At 49.8% G+C, this 18,576-nt stretch overlaps 1 protein-coding gene across 1 annotated transcript in view; it reads right to left on the bottom strand.

The window, feature by feature from the left end:
- The window catches only part of RSRC1 (arginine and serine rich coiled-coil 1), a 170,600-nt gene that overhangs the window by 75,771 nt on the left and 76,253 nt on the right, over positions 1–18,576 (bottom strand). Inside the window, exon 6 of the mRNA XM_068165813.1 lies at positions 7,953–8,004. Within this exon, the coding sequence (XP_068021914.1) occupies positions 7,953–8,004 (52 nt within the window). The remainder of the gene's footprint in view (positions 1–7,952; positions 8,005–18,576) is intronic.

Genomic DNA, 18,576 nt, shown 5'->3' with positions numbered 1-18,576 from the left:
AGAGATTTGTAGCACAAAGAATTGTATCACAGAGAAATTACATCACAAAGAATTGTATCACCAAGAATTACATTTCCCCCCCCCCCCAAAAAAAAGGAAGAGAATTATTTAGCAAGGAAAAGAAATTATTTAGCAACAAATTATTTAACAAGGAAAAGAAATTATTTAGCAACAAAAGAAATTGTTTAGCAACAAAAGAAATTATTTAACAAGGAAAAGAAATTCTTTAGCAACAAAAGGAATTCTTTAATGACTAAAATTACTTCACAGCAGCAAAAATGACTTCCAAAATGATTCACCAGAGGGAAAATTGTACTTAACAAATGATGTAGCAAAGGCAGCACGAACCGAGGGCTTGGGGACAAAACTTCCTGCCATCATTACCTGCCCCTGGATGAACTGATGGGCAGCTTCCCTTCCTCCCCTCCCAACCCCAGGTGAAGGGTTTTCATTTTACCAGCTCCCCCACAACGAGACCCCAAGAGTCACAATTTCCATCCCTTCCCCCCCCCACCAAAAAAATCACCAAACACATCAGATGAAACTGTTGGCTTCCTTTTGCCTCCCAGAGCAATCAGGTGTAGCTTCCTACATTACCACCTAGGGCAAGTTTTCCCAAGGTACTAAATATCCATGACTCCTGCTGGGGCTGATCCCTTGGTTGCTGGCCCTACCTGCTCTGGTGATGAAGGAAGCAGGGAAGAGCAAAGAGCACACAATGAGGCAGAAATAACTTTCTTAATCCAGGGCTGCTGTCCCAGGACAGGAACAGCTGCCATGCTGAGAGCACTTTCAAACCTCTCTCATGCTAATCCATAACACTACTCCTGTATTTCCCTACCTTTCTGCCTTGTGCTAATCCATAACACTACTCCTGTATTTCCCTACCTCTCTCTCTTGGGCTAATCCATAACACTATTCCTGTATTTCCCTACCTCACTCTCTCATGCTAATCCATAACACTACTCCTGTATTTCCCTACCTCTCTGCCTTGTGCTAATCCATAACACTACTCCTGTATTTCCCTACCTCTCTCTCTCATGCTAATCCATAACACTATTCCTGTATTTCCCTACCCCTCTCTCTTGTGCTAACCTATAACACTACTCCTGTATTTCCCTACCTCTCTGCCTTGTGCTAATCCATAACACTACTCCTGTATTTCCCTGCAGCACTTTCTCTTGCCTCAAAAGCCACAGGGATGAAGCCAAGTTAATTTCCATGTCAATAGGGTGATGTGGAGGAAAAAGAAAAGCACACACACACACAAACACCTTCAGGTTGAGAAGACAACTCTCAACACCACAACGTTGCACTCCACCACCAGCACAAGCAGCAAACCAAGAGCTATCCAAACCTTTTCATCCCTGAATCCTTTTGGAAGTCACATCCCTTATTAATTAATCACACCCCTCTTGGCTGTAGCTACTGCTGTCGTCTGTGGAGCTCAGCATGGAAGCAGGGTTAGCTGTTTTACCACAGAGTGTGCAATCAGCTTTTGGATTGATGCTTCCTGTGGAAAAAGGTTGGGAATTCCAGCCCTTAAATTTGAGCTAAATATCCTCAAATGTTGCACTCTGCCTTCAAATTTGAACTAAATATCCTCCAATATTCCATTCTGCCTTCAAATTTGAACTAAATATCCTCCAATATTCCATTCTGCCTTCAAATTTGAACTAAATATCCTCCAATATTCCATTCTGCCTTCAAATTTGAGCTAAATATCCTCAAATGTTGCACTCTGCCTTCAAATTTGAGCTAAATATCCTCAAATGTTGCACTCTGCCTTCAAATTTGAGCTAAATATCCTCAAATGTTGCACTCTGCCTTCAAATTTGAACTAAATATCCTCCAATATTCCATTCTGCCTTCAAATTTGAGCTAAATATCCTCAAATGTTGCACTCTGCCTTCAAATTTGAGCTAAATATCCTCAAATGTTGCACTCTGCCTTCAAATTTGAGCTAAATATCCTCCAATATTCCATTCTGCCTTCAAATTTGAGCTAAATATCCTCAAATGTTGCACTCTGCCTTCAAATTTGAGCTAAATATCCTCAAATGTTGCACTCTGCCTTCACATTTGAGCTAAATATCCTCAAATGTTGCACTCTGCCTTCAAATTTGAGCTAAATATCCTCAAATGTTGCACTCTGCCTTCACATTTGAACTAAATATCCTCCAATATTCCATTCTGCCTTCAAATTTGAACTAAATATCCTCAAATGTTGCACTCTGCCTTCAAATTTGAACTAAATATCCTCCAATATTCCATTCTGCCTTCAAATTTGAACTAAATATCCTCAAATGTTGCACTCTGCCTTCAAATTTGAACTAAATATCCTCCAATATTCCATTCTGCCTTCACATTTGAACTAAATATCCTCCAATATTCCATTCTGCCTTCAAATTTGAACTAAATATCCTCAAATGTTGCACTCTGCCTTCAAATTTGAACTAAATATCCTCCAATATTCCATTCTGCCTTCAAATTTGAACTAAATATCCTCAAATGTTGCACTCTGCCTTCAAATTTGAGCTAAATATCCTCAAATGTTGCACTCTGCCTTCAAATTTGAACTAAATATCCTCCAATATTCCATTCTGCCTTCAAATTTGAGCTAAATATCCTCAAATGTTGCACTCTGCCTTCAAATTTGAACTAAATATCCTCCAATGTTCCATTCTGCCTTCAAATTTGAGCTAAATATCCTCAAATGTTGCACTCTGCCTTCAAATTTGAACTAAATATCCTCCAATATTCCATTCTGCCTTCAAATTTGAGCTAAATATCCTCAAATGTTGCACTCTGCCTTCAAATTTGAACTAAATATCCTCAGCTATTTCCCCCTCTGATGAAAGCAGTGCCCCAAATGCCTCCCCTTCAAAAGCACACATTGACATGCCATGTGAACAGGCATTTGGCTGGAAGGTTGGGTGGGGAGAAATGGAATTAAATCCAACCAGGCCAAGGGTAGAGTCCTGCAATGCCATAGACCAGGAGAGGTTGGGAGCTGATCTGTTGGAGAGCAGCTCTGGGAAAAGGGACCTGGGGGTGCTGGTGGCCAGCAGGATGGCCACGAGCCAGCAATGTGCCCTGGTGGCCAAGAAGGCCAAGGGCATCCTGGGGGGCATCAGAAGGGCTGTGGTCTGTAGGTCAGAGAGGTTCTCCTGCCCCTCTGCTCTGCCCTGCTGAGGCCACAGCTGGAATCTTGTGTCCAGCTCTGGGTCCCTCAGCTCAAGAAGGACCTCAGGGAGGTGCTTGAGAGAGTCCATCCCAGAGGCACAGAGCTGCTGCAGGCAGTGGAACATCTCCTGGGAGGCCAGGCTGAGGCAGCTGGGGCTTGGAGCTGGGAGCAGAGCAGCCTGAGGGCTGCCCTCATGGCTGGGGATAAAGATGTGCAGGGCTGGAGCTCAGGGATGCTCAAGGACAGCACCAGGGGCACTGGGGGCAAGCTGGAGCAGAGGAGGTGCCAAGGGAACAGGAGGGAAAACTTTGTCCCTGTGAGGGTGGCAGAGCCTGGAGCAGGCTGCCCAGAGAGGTTGTGGAGTCTGCTCTGGAGCCTTTCCAACCCCCCCTGGATGTGTTCTGGGTGCCCTGCCCTGGCTGCCCTGCTCTGGCAGGGGCTCGGTCTGGATGATCTTTCTGGTGAATAGAATAGAATAGAATAGAATAGAATAGAATAAACCAGGTTGGAAGAGACCTTCAAGATCATCACGTCCAACCTATCACCCAACACCACCTAATCAACTAACCCATGGCACCAAGCACCCTGTCAAGTCTCCTCCTGAGCACCTCCAGTGATGGTGACTCCACCACCTCCCCGGGCAGCCCATTCCAATGGGCAATCACTCTCTCTGTGTAGAACTTCCTCCTGACCTCCAGCCTGAACTTCCCCTGGTGCAGCCTGAGACTGTGTCCTCTTGTTCTGGTGTTGGCTGCCTGGGAGAAGAGACCAATCTCTGCCTGTTTACAACCCCCCTTCAGGTAGTTGTAGAGAGCAATAAGGTCACCCCTGAGTCTCCTCCAGGCTAAGCAGCCCCAGCTCCCTCAGTCTCTCCTCATAGGGCTTGTGTTCCAAGCCCCTCACTACCTTCATTGCCCTTCTCTGGACTTGTTCTAGCAAGTCAACCTCCTTCCTAAACTGAGGGGCCCAGAACTGGAGGTCCCTTCCAACCCCTACCATTGTGTGATTCTGTGGTTTGTTGCTGTGCTCAGTTTGAAGCAAGCACCTGAACTTAAGCCCTGACATCAAACAGTTATCCCTCAAGCCCATATCTTTTGCAGGTACTGAGAGAAGTTTCCACTTAAATGGTTATTGACAATAAAGAATTGCTCCTGAATTTTCATGCTGGGCTGGAGGAGACAGGGCAGGATTCCCAGCAGTGCCAGTTAACCTGCCACCAGTCCTTAGATCTGTCTTTAATTAGTCAATAGAAGTCATTAAAGCCACATTCTAATATCATTTCCAGCGAGGATAAATGTGATCAAAATTAACTTCTGCAGTCCAGCAGGGACTTGTTGTGGAGCTGCATCATTATTTACAGGCAATTTCTTTTCCCAGCAGCACACAAGTTCCATTTTTCTCCTCATGCTCAGCAAACTTCACCTCCCAGCCTCTCTCCCCTTCCTCCACACAAAGCTTTCATCTGCTGACAAAGAATTCAGAACATTTGATGGGGCTAAAGAAGAGGGGAAATGAGACAGCACCAAACTCTGTGATTCCCTGACCAGGGGCAGAGATGATCTCAGAAATTCCTGAGATCCCCAGACTTAGATAAAGCCCCCAAAAAACTTCTGCATTTTGGATAGTGAGAGAACCAGCTGAACCCTGAGAGCCACTTATGAACAACTTGCAGCCTCAACCCAAGTTTCAGCCTTCAGTTGTGACTGTTTAAATCCCAGCACGTCACAGCCCTTTTCCATGGCTCTGCAAGTGTGGGGGCCCCAGGTCACCCTGGTCTGCAACCCACAACCAGCTTTTCTCCCCAGCCCAGGTGTTAAATGAAAGGCTGAGGTGTGAGAGATGTGAGCACCATCCACCAACTGTGGGTTGGTCCTTTTTTTCCCCCCCATGTTTTTAGGTCAGGGCTGTCACATCTCTTCTCTAATTGTACGTTGCAAAGATTTATTAACAGCTGTGGAGAACAATGAAGGGATTGGAAGCTGCAAAACGTTGGATGCACTGCAGAACAAAGTCTGAGCCACGTGAGATGAGTGTTGCTCGAAACAGAAGGAGTCCATCAATAAATGAAGGGTATTAAAACCCCAGCTCTGAGATGCAAGCTGAACTAAAGACAAATCGCCATTTCTTGCCAATATGTTTGAAACATTGAAAGCCTTTTGCATGCCAGACTGACTAAATGTTAACAGCAAAATCCAAGTCAGATACAGAAATTAATTAGGCTTACAAAGCTCAGAGCAGATTGCCACTGCAGAGCAGCAAAGCCTGCAACTGTCTGGCCTGGGAAAGCTCTCCTAAGATCAGCCGGTCCAACCATCAACCCAACACCACCACGGCCATCAAACCATGTCCCAAAGAGAAAGGAAGCAAGGAAGCAAGCAGGAAAGGGAGAAAGAAAGGAAGGCAGGAAAGAAGGATAGAAGGAAGGCAAGGCAAGGCAGGAAAGAGAGAAAGGGAGGAGAGGGAGAAAGGGAGAGAGGGAGAGAGAGAGAGAGGAAGAGGGGGAGAGGGGGGAGAGGGGAAGAGGAGGAAAGGGGGAGAGGGGAAGAGGGAGAGAGAGGAAGAGGGGGAGAGTGAGAGAGGGGAAGAGGGGGAGAGTGGGAGAGGAGAAGAGGGGGAGAGGGGAAGAGGGAGAGAGGGGAGAGGGAGAGAGGGGAAGAGGGAGAGAGGGGGAGAGGGAGAGAGGGGGAGAGGGAGAGAGGGGAAGAGGGAGAGACGGGAAGAGGGGAAGAGGGGGAGAGGGAGAGAGGGGAAGAGGGAGAGAGGGGAAGAGAGGGAGAAGGGGAGAGAGGAAGAGGAGAAGAGGGGGAGAGGGGAAGAGGGAGAGAGGGGGAGAGGGAGAGAGGGGAAGAGGGAGAGACGGGAAGAGGGGAAGAGGGGGAGAGGGAGAGAGGGGAAGAGGGAGAGAGGGGAAGAGGGAGAGAGGGCAGGAGGGAGAGAGGGGAAGAGAGGGAGAAGGGGAAGAGGGAGAGAGGGGAAGAGGGAGAGAGGGGAAGAGGGAGAGAGGGGAAGAGGAGAAGAGGGGAAGAGGGGGAGAGGGAGAGAGGGGAAGAGAGGGAGAGAGGGGAAGAGGGAGAGAGGGGAAGAGGGAGAGAGGGGAAGAGGGAGAGAGGGGAAGAGGGGGAGAGGGGAAGAGGGGAAGAGGGGAAGAGGGGAAGAGGGGAAGAGGGGAAGAGGGGGAGAGGGGGAGAGGGGGGAGAGGGGGGAGAGGGGGAGAGGGGGAGAGGGGGAGAGGGGAGAGGGAGAGAGGGGAAGAGAGGGAGAGAGGGGAAGAGGGGGAGAGGGAGAGAGGGGAAGAGGGAGAGAGGGGAAGAGGGAGAGAGGGGAAGAGGGAGAGAGGGGAAGAGGGAGAGAGGGGAAGAGGGGAAGAGGGGAAGAGGGGAAAAGGGGGAGAGGGGGAGAGGGAGAGAGGGAGAGAGGGAGAGGGGGGAGAGGGGGAGAGGGGGAGAGGGGAGAGGGGGAGAGGGGGAGAGGGGGGAGAGGGAGAGAGGGGGAGAGGGAGAGAGGGAGAGAGAGGGGGAGAGGGGGAGAGGGGAGAGAGGGGAAGAGGGAGAGAAGGGAAGAGGGAGAGAGGGGAAGAGAGGGAGAAGGGGAAGAGGGAGAGAGGGGAAGAGGGAGAGAGGGGAAGAGGGAGAGAGGGGAAGAGGGAGAGAGGGGAAGAGGGGGAGAGGGGGAGAGGGAGAGAGGGGAAGAGGGAGAGAGGGGAAGAGGGAGAGAGGGGAAGAGAGGGAGAGAGGGGAAGAGGGAGAGACGGGAAGAGGAGAAGAGGGGGAGAGGGAGAGAGGGGAAGAGGGAGAGAGGGGAAGAGGGAGAGAGGGGAAGAGGGAGAGAGGGGAAGAGGGAGAGAGGGGAAGAGGGGGAGAGGGGGAGAGGGAGAGAGGGGAAGAGGGAGAGAGGGGAAGAGGGAGAGAGGGGAAGAGAGGGAGAAGGGGAAGAGGGAGAGAGGGGAAGAGGGAGAGACGGGAAGAGGAGAAGAGGGGGAGAGGGGGAGAGGGAGAGAGGGGAAGAGAGGGAGAAGGGGAGAGAGGAAGAGGGGAAGAGGGGGAGAGGGGGAGGGGGGAGAGGGGGAGAGGGGGAGAGGGGGAGAGGGGGAGAGGGGGAGAGGGGGAGAGGGGGAGAGGGGGAGAGGGGGGAGAGGGGGAGAGGGGGAAAAAGGAATAGGGAGAGAAAGGAAGAGGGGGAGAAAGGAAGAGGGGGAGAAAGGAAGAGGGGGAGAAAGGAAGAGGGGGAGAAAGGAAGGGGGGGAGAAAGGAAGAGGGGGAGAAAGGGGGGAAGGAGTGAAGGGAGGAAGGGGAAAGGCAAATTTTGAGAGCACAGAATCAGGCCTCAGTAGCAGCAAGAGGACAAACCCATTTTTAGCTCCTCAAAGAGATTTACTAAGTGCCAGTGAGGACCACAGAAGGGCCTGTGTTGGAAGGGACATTAGAGTTCATTTACCTCCAACCCCTGCCACGAGCAGAGATGCCTCCCACTAGATCAGGTAGCTCAAAGCCCCATGCAGCCTGGTCTGAGACACTTCCAGGGATGAGGCATCCACAACTTCTGTGGGCAAGCTGTTCCAGTGTCTCACCACCCTCACAGTATCGATCCTGTGCCTAATATTTAATCTAAACCTACCCTGCACACCAGGTTCTTCTGAACCAGAATGTGGAGTGAGCTGTGGAGAGAGGGACTTCACCAAAGAGAAAAGGCTAAAACCACTCCTCGATATCCCAGAAGCTCAGTGCACCTTTGAAGAGCAGCATTTTGCCTCTCACAGCAACACTCACCAGCTGCCTCCAGAACCAGCTGCAGTCGAGCCTTGGCCTGTTCAGCAGGAGTCTGAAAAGAGAGGAATTGGAAACCTTCATGAGTGCTCCCACAGCCAGCACACAGGGTCACACCAGCAGGCAGCTCCCACCTCCAGCAGTGACAGTGCTGCGCTCCAGCCACAGAGGCCTCCAGGCTGAAATCAGCTCTGGCACCTCTGAGCTAGAAACCATCAGAGGTTTGCAGAACTGACAGAAAACACCAGCCTGGGTCACAGGTTGTACTGGGCTGGAACAGACCCTCAAAGGTCACCTTGGCCCACCCCTGCAGTCACAGGGACAGCTCCAACTGGAGCAGGCTGCCCAGGGACACCTCCAGACTGAGCTTGGATGGCTGCAGGGATGGAGCCTCAGCCCCCTCCCTGGGCAGCCTGTGCCAGTGTCTCCCCAGCCTCCCTGTGCAGAACTTCCTCCTGATGTCCAACCTAACTCTGCCCTGCTCCAGTTCCAAACCATTGCTCTCATCCTATCCCCACAGCCCCTTCTGAACAGTCCCTCCCCAGCCTGCCTGCAGCTCCTCTGCAGATATTGAAATGATGCTCTAAGGTCTCCCTGGAGCCTTCTCTTCTCCAGGCTGAACAGCCCCAACTCTCTCAGCCTGGCCCCATAGCAGAGGTACTCCAGGCCTTTGATCACCTTGGTGGCTTCCTGTGGACCCTCTCCATCAGCTCCAGGTCTCTCTTGAGCTGGACAGAGCCCTGCAGGTGAGGTCTCCCCAGAGCAGAGGGGCAGGATCCCCAGCTCTGGCAATGGGCACTGGCAGCACAGGAGGCCAATGGCAGCCCCAGGCTGCCCCAGGCTGCCATTGGCCTCCTGTACTGCCAGTGCCCACTGCTGGCTCCTGCCCAGCTTCTCCCCCACCAGCACCCCCAGGTCCTTCTCTGCAGAGCTGCTCCCAATCTCATCACCCCCAGCCTGCATTGATTAGGTAGCATTGTGCCAACCTGAGCACCCACAGCCAGGCTGAAGCTGAAGCCCACCTCTAGCTCCTTCCTCAGCCCTCCAACAGCACTCAGCTGCTGGGTGCCCCATTCCCCACCAGCACAGGGCTACACAAGCTCCAAATCTGGCTTTAATGTGATTAATATGGAGAGTTCTTCACACTTCTTCTGTTATCTGTTTGACTGTTTTTTTTCCTCTCCTCAAGGTATTTCCTCACATCTGTTGGGTTGAGGAACACATTGTTGGCTGTGTACCCACTATGCTAATCACTCCAAGTGATGTTTTACTGTGTCCAATGTGCTTGCCACCCCTCTAATTCTGCAGCCACTCAAGACATTTCCACAGTTAAATTCATACACAAACCACATTTGTCACGGGCTTCAGAAGTTGATTATTTCTAGGAGCAACTGAGAAGTTTGGGCTCAGAATGCCTCCTCCAAACCAGGCCTGGTGCAGCAAAAAAAAAACCCACCCCACAAAACAGTTCAGCATCCTTGTGGGCAGCTAAAAGAAGACCTCAGCCTCCTGAGGTCTCCTCTGAAAGGAGCCTCAGAACCACAGAAATATTCAGGTTGGGAAGGAGCCTCAGGATCACCAAGCCCTACCCAGAACCCTACTCTAAAAGGCCTAAACCACTAAACCATATCCCCAAGCACCACAGCCAAACCACCTTTAAACACTCCCTTGGAAGGACTCTTCCTGAGTACATCAAGAATGGGAAAGGACAAGGAAGAAATGCCAAAAATGAACCAAAAAATTCAACCATGGTGACAGGATTGAGGTTGGCTCAGTCAGGAGCCTGCCTTCCCCTGCAATATTCTACATCCCAGTTCCAGTCCCTCCACTCCAACAGGGAAAGAGCAACCCAGAGCTCTTCCCAATCATTAGTAAATTTGGGGATGACACCAAGATGGGGGCAGGAGTTGATCTGCTGGAGGGTAGAGAGGCTCTGCAGAGGGAACTCAACGGGCTGGACAGATGGGCAGAGTCCAAGGGCAGGAGATTGAACACATCCAAGTGCCAGGTGCTGCACATCGGCCACAACAACCCCAGGCAGTGCTACAGGCTGGGGGCAGAGTGGCTGAGAGCAGCCAGGCAGAGAGGGACCTGGGGGTACAGGTCAATGGTAGGCTGAACATGAGCCTGCAGTGTGCCCAGGCAGCCAAGAGGGCCAAGGGCATCCTGGCCTGCATCAGGCAGAGTGTGGGCAGCAGGAGCAGGGAGGTCATTCTGCCCCTGTACACTGCACTGGTTAGGCCACACCTTGAGTCCTGTGTCCAGTTCTGGGCCCCTCAGTTTAGGAAGGAGGTTGACTTGATGGAATGAGTCCAGAGAAGGGCAACGAAGTTGGTGAGGGGTTTGGAGCACAGCCCTGTGAGGAGAGGCTGAGGGAGCTGGGGCTGCTTAGCCTGGAGAAGAGGAGACTCAAGGGTGACCTTATTGCTCTCTGCAACTCCCTAAAGGGAGGCTGTAGCCAGGAGGGGGTTGGTCTCTTCTCCCAGGCAGCCAGCACCAGAACAAGAGGACACAGTCTCAAGCTGTGCCAGGGGAGGTTTAGGCTGGAGGTTAGGAAGAAGTTCTACACAGAGAGTGATTGCCCATTGGAATGGGCTGCCTGGGGAGGTGGTGGAGTCAGCATCACTGGAGGTGTTCAGGAGGAGACTTGATGGGGTGCTTGGTGCCATGGGTTAGTGGTTTAGGTGGGTTGGATTGGTTGATGGATTGGACACGATCTTGAAGGTCTCTTCCAACCTGGTCTATTCTATTCTATTCTATTCTATTCTATTCTATTCTATTCTATTCTATTCTATTCTATTCTATTCTATTCTCTTTCCAACTCCAATCTCCTTTTCCAATGGTGTTTGCTCAAATTCTGGGGAGGATTTATGTTTGCTTGGCATAGGGATGGCTCTTCCAGTCACTGTCTCCTCTCTTGGAGTTGAAACACCATTAAAAATAATTAATTAGCAAGGCAAATGAAAATTAAGATCTTTTATTAGAGAATATTCACCAGTACTAAAACCAAGGGAGACTGAGAACCTGTAATTGATGCCTCTTTTTTTTTTCCCAGCTAAGCCAGAGCAGAGTGAATTTAAGTGGCAAACCCAGCCCTGAACAGAGGAACATTTTATCACATTAAACACTACAAAAACAAATTCAACAACCCACCAAAAAAAAAAAAGCACAAACACCAACCCCAACCAACAACCCCCCAAAGCCCAAACCCTAATAAATCCCAGAGTAGAAATCATCATCTGAATTAATAACACAGCAACATAATAAGCAGATCTGGCACTGCTTGAATTAAAACCTCTCCATTTCCAGGCATAAATCAGTTTAAGTGATTGGATGCTAAAATGCTGCTCCTGCCTACGTCGCTGCCTCTTCCCCAACGCCATCAATCAGCGGCCCACTGGCGGAGAGGCTCTGCTGGCACCACTGCCCTGACCTGACAAAAATGCCCCAAGATTCCATGCTGACAAACTGTGGCAAAGGGATAACTCTGTGTGTGTGTGGGAAGGGGGAAATGCACCCAGTGAGGGCTGCTACTGGTTCTGTTATCTTAAAAGGCAAGATTTGCCCTCATCTGCTTCCTGCCCCAAACTATTTATCTCCCACATACCACAGAGGAATGAGAATTTGTTTGGACTCCTCTCCAGCTGCATGAAAATGGTCAGAAAATTGGAAGGGAAAAAAAAAAACCAAACCCAAGCCACACAAATTCTATCACATTGACAGAGCAGTTTTACACTGCTGCTACTACAGAGAGCGAAACTGGGGGGGAAGGAAGGGGGGGGGCAAGAAAATGTCCAAGGGATTAGCAGGCGGCTCGCAGCCTCCAAGCAGCACACAGACAATTAGAGATGATAATAAACAGAAACATTTGTAAGCAGCAAACTCCCTGGTGTTTCCTTCCCTCAGATAAATAGCCTGAAGAGGACCAGCAAACATTTTAAGCTGTTTTTTTTTTCCCCCCCTGTTTCCTAAAGAATTTGAGACTGTTTATGGACCTCCCATCAACACACATTGATGCAAATGAACACCGCGTTCCATCCGAGTTGGAGCAGCACAAAACTGTTGATCTTTCAGTGTTGTCAGACCCAGAGAGTTATCAAAGCAATGATCTGTGTGAATAAGAAGTGGAAGCTGGGGGGGGATGGGGGGGGAAATCATGTAAAACATGGAATAATAGCAGCAGCTGCCCATCAAACACAGCCATGCACTGCCAGACAAAGGAAAGAAGCCGGCACCAGAAAGATGCTAACTAGGAAAGGGCAATCATTATCCCCCCCCATCCCCCCAAAAAAATAGAGAAGGAGCCAGAAAAATGTTTTTTTTTCCCGCCTTTAATGGAGGTAAAAGTCAGGGAAAGAAGATAATGATGAAGTGAAAAGTAGTCCTTTACTAGCAACACACCACCCTATGGAGAACAGCCAGCAGCATCTGCGGAGGCAAGAGGAGCCTCCCAGGCACAGCCAGGACAAGAAATAGCTGCTCCTGCACAGAAAGGTCTGGAAAACTCTTCCAAGCTGTATGCTCCTGTTTGGGGTCACCCCTCTGAGACTGCCAACTCAGCAAAATGGGGCAGGAAAGAGCAGAAAAGGGAATGATGTGGCCCAGTCCTTAAAATTCAGAGCCCAGGAATGGCAAACTTGTCAGCGTGGCTATGGACACCCAGCTGAAGCTCCTCAAGAACTTCTTGAGGTGTTAGAGTTTTCTGGAGGTTTGGCCAGGAGCTCTTCACCCAGCTGAATGTTCATACACAGCTGAGCTCAAGGGGGGAAACGTGTCCAGAGCAGGGCCACGAGGAGGAGCAGAGGGCTGGAGCTGCTCTTCTGTGAGGACAGACTGAGGGAGTTGGGGTTGTGCAGTCTGGAGAGGAGAAGGCTCCCAGGAGATCTCATTGTGGCCTTCCAGGATCTGCAGGGGGCTCCAAGAAAGCTGGGGAGGGACTTTTGAGGGTGTCAGGGAGGGATAGGACTGGGGGGGATGGAGCAGAACTAGAAATGGGGAGATTGAGATTGGCTGTGAGGAAGAAGTTGTTGCCCATGAGGGTGGTGAGAGCCTGGCACAGGTTGCCCAGGGAGGTGGTGGAAGCCTCCTGCCTGGAGGTGTTTGCAGCCAGGTTGGATGTGGCTGTGAGCAACCTGCTGTGGTGTGAGGTGTCCCTGCCCATGGCAGGGGAGCTGGGACTGGCTGAGCCTTGAGGTACCTTCCTGCCCAGACCGTTCTGTGATTCTGTGATATTGTCCCTAGACATTATGGACACTGTGACATGTGCCATGTCCTGACAGAAACTCCTTTCCTTCCATCATCCACTGCATAAGATTGGGCTCCATGATTCAGAGATTTACAGAATGGGTTGGGTTGGAAGGGACCTGAAAGCTCATCCAGTTCCAGCCCCCTGCCATGGGCAGGGACACCTCCCACCAGCCCAGGCTGCTCAGGGCCTTATCCAGCCTGGCCCTGAACACCTCCAGGGAGGAGGCAGCCACAGCCTCCCTGGGCAGCCTGTGCCAGGCTCTCCCCAGCCTCACTGCCAAGACTTTCTGGATTCTTTCATAGAATCATAGCATGGCAATCATTGGAAGGGTCCTGCAGAGATCGAGTCCAACCCCACTGCAAACCAGGACCACTTAGGGTAGGGCACACAGGGACAACATCCAGGCAGGTCTGGAAGCTCTCCACACCAGGAGACTCCACAACCTCTCTGGGCAGCCTGCTCCAGGCCTCCAGCAGCCTCACACCAAACAACTTTCTCCTCCTGCCCAGATGGAACCTCCTGGGTTCCACTTTGTGCCCCTTGCCCCTTGGCCTGTCCCTGGGCACCACTGAGAGGAGCCCCACAATGGAAAGCTTTCTCCTCACGTTGAGGTGGAGTGTCCTGTGCTTGAGCTCACATCCATTGCCCCTCATCCTATCCCTGCCTGTCACTGAGCAGAGCCTGGCTCCATCCTCCTGACAGCCACCCTGCAGTTGTGTCAGTGATTTTCCTTCAGAGCTCAAATCATTTTGCATATTGCTGTGGAAATGCTCCTTTGAAAGCAGGAGAAGGTAATGTGAAATCATTTTCAGCGAGAATCACTGAGTAAAAGCGAGGCAAACGGCTTTCAGGCTGCCAGCGGAGGCAGAAAATGGATTAACTGGCCACCAGAAATAGAGTTGTGAATAGCATTGGGGAAAAAGCAAAAAAAAAAAAAGAGAGAAAAACCCAACATAAAAAATCAGCAAATCCAGGTCTTTTTCAAAGGAAAATTTACTGTGAATGTTAAAGGCAGCCATAAACCCTGCTTGGCTTCTTTAATCAGAGAGAAAACACAGATGAGCTTGGATCGAGATAGATGCTAAAAGGCCACCCAAAAAAAAAAAAATAAAATCACCACCCCTTTATTGCCCAGCAGCACAAAATATCACCTCTTATATTTACATCTTCATGGCAATCCAATAACCATCAGCCCCCGACAGAAATCAATGCCTTGAGAAATAGAAGAGAGGGTGGGTTGGTGGTTTTTTTTTCCCCCCTGCCTGAACCAACACCTTCCCCTGATTTATGACTCCACAAATTAATGCATTTCCTAATGTGCCCTGAGAAAATTATTTGGATTGTGAAGCTTTGGTGCTGAATTTGAAGTGGGGAAAGAGAATCCTTTGGAGTATTGCGGGGCAAGTGCTGCTCTCGAATGAAAGGCAGCGAAGGTAATGAGGATCTCCAAGGCTTTCAAGAATTATAAGGTTGTCAATATTTAGCTTCTAAATATGGATTCCTGTTTATCTTTTAGCACTCTTTCATATTTCCAGTCCATTAGGTTACAAGGAAATAGTCTGTAGCTCTGACAACAGCGGCAGATAAATCCAGGGCCTCAAAACAAGTTTGTTAACAGATTATTATCACACTGCTATTAATATTAGTATTAAGCTGCTCTTAATATTATTATTAAGCTGCTCTTAACATTATCATTCACTGCTTCATAGTATCATAGTATCAGGCAGGGTTGGAAGGGACCACAAGGATCAGCTAGTTCCAACCCCCCTGCCATGGGCAGGGACACCTCACACTAGATCAGCCTGGCCAGAGCCTCATCCAGCCTGGGCTTAAACACCTCCAGGGACAGGGCCCCAACCACCTCCCTGGACAACCCATTCCAGGGCTTCACCACTCTCTTGGGGAAGAACTTCCTCCTCACCTCCAGCCTGAATCTCCCCACCTCCAGCTTCATTCCATTCCCCCTAGTCCTATCACTACCTGAGATCCTGAGCAGTCCTTCCCCAGCCTTCCTGTAGGCCCCTTCAGATACTGGAAGGCCACAATGAGGTCACCTGGGAGCCTTCTCTTCTCCAGACTGAACAGCCCCAACTCCTTCAGTCTGTTCTCATAGGAGAGGTGCTCCAGCCCTCTGATCATCCTCCTGGCCCTGCTCTGGACACCTTCCAGCACCTCCACATCCCTCTTGGAATAGGGGCTCCAGAGCTGGAGGCAGTACTGCAGGTGGGGTCTCAGCAGAGCTGAGCAGAGGGGGAGGATCACCTTCCTTGACCTGCTAGCCACACTTCTCCTGATGCAGCCCAGGATCTGATTGGCTTTCTGGGCTGCAAGTGCACACTGAGAGCTCCTGTTGAGCTTCTCCTCCCTCAGCACCCCCAAGTCTCTCTCCTCAGGGCTGCTTTCCTGCCAGTCCCTGCCCAGCCTGGATTTGTGCCTGGGATTGCCTCCACCCAGCTGCAGGATCCTGCCCTTGCTCTTGTTGAACCTCCTGAGGTTGGCTTGTGCCCACCTCTCCAGCCTGTCCAGGTCCCTCTGGATGGATCCCTTCCCTCCAGCCTTCTGCTGCACCACACAGCTTGGTGTCATCAGCAAACTTGCTGAGGGTGCACTCAGTGCCACTGTCCATGGCACCCACAAAGATGCTGAACAAGCCTGATCCCAGGACTGATCCCTGAGGGACTCTGCTTGTCCCTGGCCTCCACTGGGACATGGACCCATTGACAGCCACTCTTTGGGCGCAGCCATCAAGCCAGTTCCTTATCCATCTAGTGGTCACCCCTCACACCCATGTGTCACCAGCCTGGAGACCAGGATGTGGTGCAGGACAGTGTCGAAGGCTTTGCTCAGGTCCAGGTAAACGACATCAGTTGCTCGCCCCTCATCTATTAACTTTGTCACCTGCTCATAGAAGGCCACCAGGTTGGTCAGGCAGGATTTGCCCTTGGCAAAGGGCATTATCATTAACTACTTTTAACATTATCATTAACTACTTTTAGCATTATCATTAAACTGCTCTTAACATTACTATTATTAAACTGCTCTTAATATTTTCATTAAACTGCTCTTATTAAGCTGTTCTTAATATTATTATTAAGCTGCTCTTAATATTATAATTAAACTGCTCTTACTGTTATTAAGCTGCTCTTCTGATTATTAAGCTGCTCTTATTAAGCTGCTCTTAATATTATTAGTATTAAACTGCTCTTCATAGTATTATTATTAAACTGCTCTGAATACTGTCATGAAACTGCTTTTCTTAAGCTGGTCTACATAAAAAGAAAGAAAGGGGAAAAACCCTGTAAAGGGATTAATTTGCTGAAATAATTAGACTAATAACTAATCACATTTCAGCTAAACTGTCTGTTTCCTCAAGACAATCCTCCTAGGCAATACCTAGCCACTGCACTCCATAAACTTCCTCCCCATCAAAGATCTTCATAGAAAATCATGAGGAGGAGAGAAAAAAAAAACCCTTAACAGGGATTAATTTGCTGAAAGCTTCAATAATTAGACTAACAACTAATGACATTTATGCTGAAGAGTTTGTTTCCTCAAGACAATCCTCCTAGGCAAGGCACCGAAACCCGGGGCTGGAGAAGCAGCCACCGCACTCCATGAAGTTCCTCTCTATCGAAGATCTTCATAGAAAATCATGAGGAGGAGAAAAAACAAACCTCCAAAAGGATTAATTTGCTGAAAGCTTCAGTAATTAGGCTAATAACTAATCACATGGATGCTAAACTGTTTCCTCAAGGCAACCCTCCTAGGCAAGGCACTTAAACCCTGGGGCTGGGGAAGCAGCCACCGCACTCCACAAACTTCCTCTCTATCAAAGATCTTCATAGAAAATCATGAGAGGAGGAGGAGGGGAAAAAACACACCTTAAAAGGGATTAATTTGCCAAAATCTTTAACGATTAGACTAATAACTAATCATATTTATGCTGAAGAGTTTGTTTCCTCAAGACAATCCTCCTAGGTAAGGCACCTAAACCCCGAGGCTGGGGAAGCAGCCACCGCACTCCATAAACTTCCTCTCTATCAAAGATCTTCATAGAAAATCACGAGGAGGAAAAATAAAATAAACCTTAAAAAAAGATTAATTTGCTGAAAGTTTGAATAATTAGACTAAGAACTAATCACATTTGTGCCAAAGGATTTCTTTCCTCAAGACAATCCTCCCAGGCAAGGCACTTAAAGCTGAGGGAGCCGGCACCGCACTCCATAAAGTTCCCCTCTCTATTTTTTTTCCCCACCCTTATGCACAAACCCGGAATGTGAAATCAGAAACATTTTTACACACTCTCATACTTCAGGGCGAGCTAACAGCATTTTCCTCGTCGAAAGCACTTCATCTTCGTGTCTCTGCGAGGCAGAGCCGGTGCATAATAATGTAATTCATATTGCCTAAATGTTATTTTGGGAGCCTCGCATCATTTCTCAAGCTCCCTGACCTTTACGATTCCCTAAACTTTTATTTCCCTCATTATTCTGAACAGATTTCATTACATATTTCGAACGTAAACAACTCTCCCCCCCACCCCCCGCTCTCCCTCCCCGCCGAATAACGACGGGGGCTCGTTCGCCGCGCCGGGGCCGGGCGAGCGGGCGGGCCGCCGCGGCGGAGATGGGAGCCGGCCCGCATTAATTTCCCTCTCCTCTCTGCCGGCGACCGCGCTCCCCCATCAACAACAACCGAAAAAAAAAAACCCTCACCGCACAGAGGAGAAAGTTTTATACTCGACTCACATAAATCACCGCCGAGAAAAAAAATGAGCAAATCTGGTGGCTAACTCATCTCCCGGCATTCTGGGGAAAATGAAATTCACTGAAATACCTATCAAACCCGCAATCATCAAGAGATAATGTCTTCTTAGGTCTATCTGCACTTTCCGATTTAATTTCCTCCCCTGCCCTTGACATCCACCGATACCATTAAGATTAAGCGCGGGGGGCGCGGGGAGCGCTTCCCGCGGCTTGATGTATGGGGGGCCTGGGCGCTAAATGGAATAGCATCATTTGAAAATTAATGCAATATTTCTTTTGTTAGGCTTGCCTTTCCCCCCCCCCCCCCCCCCCCCTAACACCCCACCCCCCCCACCCCCCATTTTTTCTGTTCAGTGTCGGGGACACACACACAGACAGAGAGAGAGAGAGGCAGCCGAAGGCTTTTGGGTGCCGGCAATTTCCCCGGCAGAACGCGGCGCAATTACGGCGAGCTCCGCGGGCGGTCAGAGGTCACCCAAATTACTACATCATTTAATGAGTGGAGAGATCAAAACGGAGCGGCGCCGCTGCCGCCGAGAGACGCCTCGCAGCCCCGCTACATCAAATGTGATGGAATCATTAGAGTAATAAGCATGGAAATCTGTTTGCAGAT

This window comes from Melanerpes formicivorus, unplaced genomic scaffold, assembly GCF_026170545.1.
Source record: "Melanerpes formicivorus ecotype bairdi unplaced genomic scaffold, bMelFor1.0.p_v2 SCAF_93, whole genome shotgun sequence".
Lineage (NCBI taxonomy): Eukaryota > Metazoa > Chordata > Aves > Piciformes > Picidae > Melanerpes > Melanerpes formicivorus.
Note: the sequence above shows the minus strand (reverse complement) of the source record. Positions and strands in the feature narration are given on the sequence as shown.